Source organism: Fragaria vesca, linkage group LG2 (genome assembly GCF_000184155.1).
Source record: "Fragaria vesca subsp. vesca linkage group LG2, FraVesHawaii_1.0, whole genome shotgun sequence".
NCBI lineage: Eukaryota > Viridiplantae > Streptophyta > Magnoliopsida > Rosales > Rosaceae > Fragaria > Fragaria vesca.
This window is the reverse complement of record NC_020492.1, coordinates 28922961-28927747: the sequence shown is the minus strand read 5'-3', so window position 1 is coordinate 28927747 and position 4787 is coordinate 28922961. Positions and strand designations below refer to the sequence as shown.

Sequence of the window (4787 nt, the reverse complement as noted above, 5' to 3'; positions counted from 1 at the left end):
GTGGGTAACCCGTTCTGAAACCATGATAAAGTAGTCTAAGGTTCACATCTAAAACCAATTAACAATGGATGTAGTGACTCAAACCCTTATCACACAAGTAAGGTCTCATTTTCCTAATGTAGGATATATATTTCAACACGCCCCTGCATGTGTAGCGAATCTTCAAGCCATACACGTGGATAACATTTGGTTGATGTAGAGTTCGTGTGACCGTTATGTATTCACACGTGGACGTGAGTAAGAGCAACTTTATCAGTCTCACTAAATCTGGTTCTTCGCCATTTTAGCGAGCGTGAAACACAGATTTCAGGGAAATCAGGCCTTCAGCATACTCGCTATATAGTTCGCCAAAATAGTTTTCGCTACTACACTCGCCAAATTTGGGAGAGGAGAGAGAAATTTGAGACGCTCGCTATCTCCTCCAACGGGCAGATTCGTTCAAATTCAAACCACTGGGTAATCGTCTTCCCTTGTCATTCTTTCTCCTTGGTGTTCATCAAATTGAAATATTCTGGGTTTGGGCGACAAAAATATTGTGGGTTCGTCAAGGGATTTGGGGATATTCTCAAATTTTGGTTCGGTAAGCATGAAATTTGTTTGATTAATCATATATATATATACTACCTTGCAATTTCTTGAAACATGAATAGATTGGTGATATATCAGATACTGGATCTAAATCATTTGAATGAGATAGAGGTTAGTTTATATATGTATATGCTTTGGATGGATGTTGGATCGTGTATGGATTACATACTTGATGAAATTGATGGGATATACTTGTTTTCTTACTTTGTTTTGACATGTTCTCTGAATCTTTTCTCATGCTTTATCAACTCTATTTACATGTAGATGGATTCTACTCAAGTCCCTCTTGTTGAAATAGATTTAGGAGATGATATTTTAAATTATGCCAGTATCCTCAGTGGAAGCTCAGGGAATAATGAAAATATGTTTCCGAATTTTGGTAATCCTGCATCTGGTGATGGTATTAGCTATAGTCAGAGCCCTATTCAAAGTCAAGTTGGTGTTCAGAGTGAATCTCAAACCACAAAGAAAGCTAAAAGAGCCAAGAATTTCTCTAGTCAAGAAGACATCCTTCTTGTCTCTGCCTGGCTCAATACTTCCCTTGATCCAATAATAGGAAATGATAAAAAAGGTGATGCATATTGGAAAAGAATTTGGGAGTATTTCTATGCTGAGAAGACCTTTGAACTAGAGTGTGATCGTAATAAGGGTTCTCTCATGAATCATTGGTCTGGAATTCAACTTGATGTTAACAAATTTTGTGGCATTTATGCTGAAGTTGAAAGGAAAAGAGCAAGTGGTACAACTGAACAAGATAAGGTAATCCAGATTACTAATGTGATATATTTCAAGTTACGTATTATATATAGAATAACTAACTCTATATTTTGTTTTTATGTTTGTGCAGATGCTAGAAGCCAAACAAAAGTTTAGGAAATTGCTAAAAAGAAACTTTGCATATGAGCATTATTGGAATCTGTTGAAGTTCCACCCAAAATGGAACTTGGAACTCTCTAGGAAAAAACCAAAGACGATTCCTGCAACTCCATCTCCTATCACTCCATCTCTTGACACTCCATCTGCTAGCCCGGATACAGTCGATTTACCTGATGGTGATGGTCAAGGCAATGAGGCTCAAGGCTTGGTGAGGCCTATAGGAAAAAAGGCTGCCAAGACCTTGGCAAAGAATGCAAAAGCTATAGAGAAAGTCGGAGCAGCCCAGTCCGAATTAGGAGACTATTATGCTCTGAAAGTTGAACACGCTCGTAAGGAGGATGAGCAATTTCAACTAATGTATAATGTTGAACAAGAGAACATCAAGCTGAGGAAACAGGAACTTGAAATTCAAGTTCGAAAAGAGGACAATACAATAATGGCAATGGATACTTCTACAATGGAACTAGTTCGTGCAGAATATTTCAGAGGATCAACAAAAAATCATCACAAAAAGAGCTGCTGATGGGAACTAGTTGTCAGTTCATTTTTAGGTGCAAATCCCTTTCTTTTCTAATTTTATATTGCTCTGAAAGTTATACGTTTCCAGCTACATTGAGAGCTGATGATGCACTTTTATCTTCAATATGTTTTCGTTAAGAGACTTGAAAGAGTTTCAATAATTTATTTCTGCAAGTTTTGAAATAATTAGTAATCTATTCAGGTTTACTTAAATATTGTGCCTTATGCATTACTCATGTCAGACTACTTGTATTGAGTTCAAAAGCTTACTGCATTAGTAATCTCATTTTACTGTTCAACATGTACATCAAGATTCTAGAACCAGAGGTACATGCATTGTAAACTGTGGTGTGTGTACTAAAGTACACTTGTAATTTCACCATAGTTATTAAAGTTACAACACAAATACTCTGTTTTATTCACTTGTAATTGAAACATAAGCCAATACTGAGTACTACAAAATGATAATTCAGTCTCCTCCATGTAGCTGCCACAAGTGTTCGATAAGATCACCTTGTAGTCTAGAATGAGTCTCAGCATCTTTAATATGGAGATGGTTGTCAATGAACTCCATTAGTGTTTGTGTTCGCTCATTTGATGGTAATACATTTGAAGGCTCTCCAACTATATCATAATCCTGAATGATTTGATCAGTTTCACAATCACGATCTTGACTAATATCTTTAATATATTGGTCATCATCCCGCTCGTCTTCAACAATCATATTGTGCATTATTATGCATGTTGTCATGATATCCTTAAGTGTCTCTTGATTCCATAAACGTGCTGGTCCTCGCACGATTGCAAAACGTGCTTGGAGTACTCCAAATGCGCGCTCTACATCTTTTCTTGCTCCCTCTTGTTGTTTAGCAAAGTGCTTCTTCTTATTTCCTTGTGGAGCGGGTATTGTCTTTACAAATGTCGCCCATGTCGGATATATACCATCAACAAGGTAGTATCCCATATTATATGGTTTGCCATTCACTAAATAGTTGACAGGAGGAGCACGTCCTGCGGCTAGGTCATCAAATAAAGAAGATCGATCTAACACATTGATATCATTGTGAGATCCTGGCAACCCAAAAAATGCATGCCAAATTCAAAGATGATATGAAGCTACTGCTTCCAATATAATTGTTGGTTTGTGGTAGTGACCAGAATACATACCTTGCCATGCAGATGGACAATTTTTCCATCTCCAATGCATACAGTCTATGCTTCCTAACATTCCAGGAAACCCATGCTTTTCACCAATCAAAAGCAATCTAGTTATGTCGTTTCTATTTGGTGATCTCAAGTACTCATCACCAAACAGAACAACTACAGCATTAACAAACCTTTTCAGACTATTTAGAGTAGTAGTCTGACCAATTCGCACATACTCATCTACATTATCAGCTGGAACTCCATAAGCAAGCATTCGTAGTGCAGCAGTTATCTTTTGATAGGATGACAAGCCGATAGCTCCAACAGCATTCCTCTTTTGCACAAAGTATGGATCACATGAAAGCACTGCATTGTGAATTCTATCAAAAACATGACGTCTCATTCGAAACCTTCTCCGAAAAACATTATCAGGAAATATAGGTGGATCAGCAAAGTAGTCACGGTAGAGGTTTTTGTGACCTTTAGCTATATTGCGTGGAACAAAATTATGACCTTTCATTGAACCACGACGTACTGGTCTTTCCCTCTCTTCAACAACACTCTTAATAAGGTCATCTTCATACTTTTCGTCTGCGATATTGCTCTTTTTCAAGAACCTCTTATGCATCCAATGACTTGCTATGGATTGACTCACCATTTGACACAATAGAAATGAGATGTCTATAAACTAAAAGAAGTTAATATGGGATTAAAGGTTGAAAAATAGGGGATCAATATATATTATTGCTTTGCCATGTTTATCAAATAAATCAACAAATCTTTCCATCAAGAAAGCAAGTAAATGAGAATGATCAACTTCCATCGTTTGTTACTTTGCCAAATCTTCCCATTATACATATCTCACAAATAGATGTGTATCATATCTTTGTGATATGGTCTGATAGCTTATATGTATCTTTTTGCACAGAATCTTGTTTTATCCTAATACATATCCCTTCGATATCATTTGTTTGCGTAGACGATATTTTGATCTAATTTCACTTTAATTTGGAAGATGTCATATCTGATATGAACATAGATATCTATCTTCCTCTGTATAGGACCTTTCAATTTGAAATATAGCTGTTGAAAAATTAGGGTTATGCAATTTACAATTTCAAATTCAAAATTAAATATCAAAGGTTAGCTATAATAGAGAACATTGGTGTAGATGTGATTTAAAACTGGCTAGCCAAAATAACTTTCTAGCTATTTTTAGCTAAATTTGACTTAAATATGGCTAGCCTCGTTAAAGTTGCTCTAACCTGCTCTGATATTATGATAAAGTAGTTTGAGGTTCACATCCAAAACCAATTAGCAATGGATGGAGTGGCCCAAAACCTTTATTAATCCACAGGCAAGGTCTCATTTTCCCGATCTGGAATTTATATCTCAACAATGCTAACAATAGGAGGCTGCTAGGGATATCTCAAAGAGTTTTTTATTTATTTTTATTTTTATTAGTTAAACAAATCAAATGCTGCAACGAGTCTGTTTTGAGTCGAGCTCACAACTTCTCACTTATGAATGAAGACTATGTCGCTAGACTAAATAATACTAGACATGATACATTTTTTTTTTCTAAAATAAGAAAAATCTGATTAACAATTAAAACAAACATAACAAATATTTGTACAAAGAAAAAAAAAAAGGAAAAA

The 4787-nt window shown here is 35.8% G+C and overlaps 2 protein-coding genes across 2 annotated transcripts; one reads left to right on the top strand and one right to left on the bottom strand.

Annotated features, from left to right (window-relative positions):
* Window positions 1-311: 311 nt before the first annotated feature.
* Window positions 312-1987, top strand: LOC101297037 (glutathione S-transferase T3-like). Its single transcript, XM_004293061.1, has 3 exons — window positions 312-456; window positions 853-1347; window positions 1436-1987. The coding sequence occupies exons 2-3, from the start codon at window positions 853-855 to the stop codon at window positions 1985-1987; spliced, it is 1047 nt and encodes a 348-aa protein (XP_004293109.1). The 5' UTR covers window positions 312-456.
* A 465-nt stretch (window positions 1988-2452) lies between these two features.
* On the bottom strand, window positions 2453-3787 carry LOC101296748. The gene is made up of 2 exons (XM_004293060.1): window positions 3151-3787; window positions 2453-3054 (listed from the first exon to the last, which is right to left on the bottom strand). Exons 1-2 carry the CDS (start codon window positions 3785-3787, stop codon window positions 2453-2455), a joined length of 1239 nt encoding a protein of 412 aa, XP_004293108.1.
* Window positions 3788-4787: the final 1000 nt, after the last annotated feature.

Excerpts from the sequence above, each read along its gene's own strand:
- LOC101297037 (XM_004293061.1), top strand. The coding sequence starts at position 853 with ATGGATTCTACTCAAGTCCCTCTTGTTGAAATAGATTTAGGAGATGAT. Across the intron at positions 1,348-1,435 it reads GTACAACTGAACAAGATAAG|ATGCTAGAAGCCAAACAAAA; the intron begins GTAATCCAGATT and ends ATGTTTGTGCAG.
- LOC101296748 (XM_004293060.1), bottom strand. The coding sequence starts at position 3,787 with ATGGTGAGTCAATCCATAGCAAGTCATTGGATGCATAAGAGGTTCTTG. Across the intron at positions 3,055-3,150 it reads TTGTCCATCTGCATGGCAAG|GATCTCACAATGATATCAAT; the intron begins GTATGTATTCTG and ends TTGGGTTGCCAG.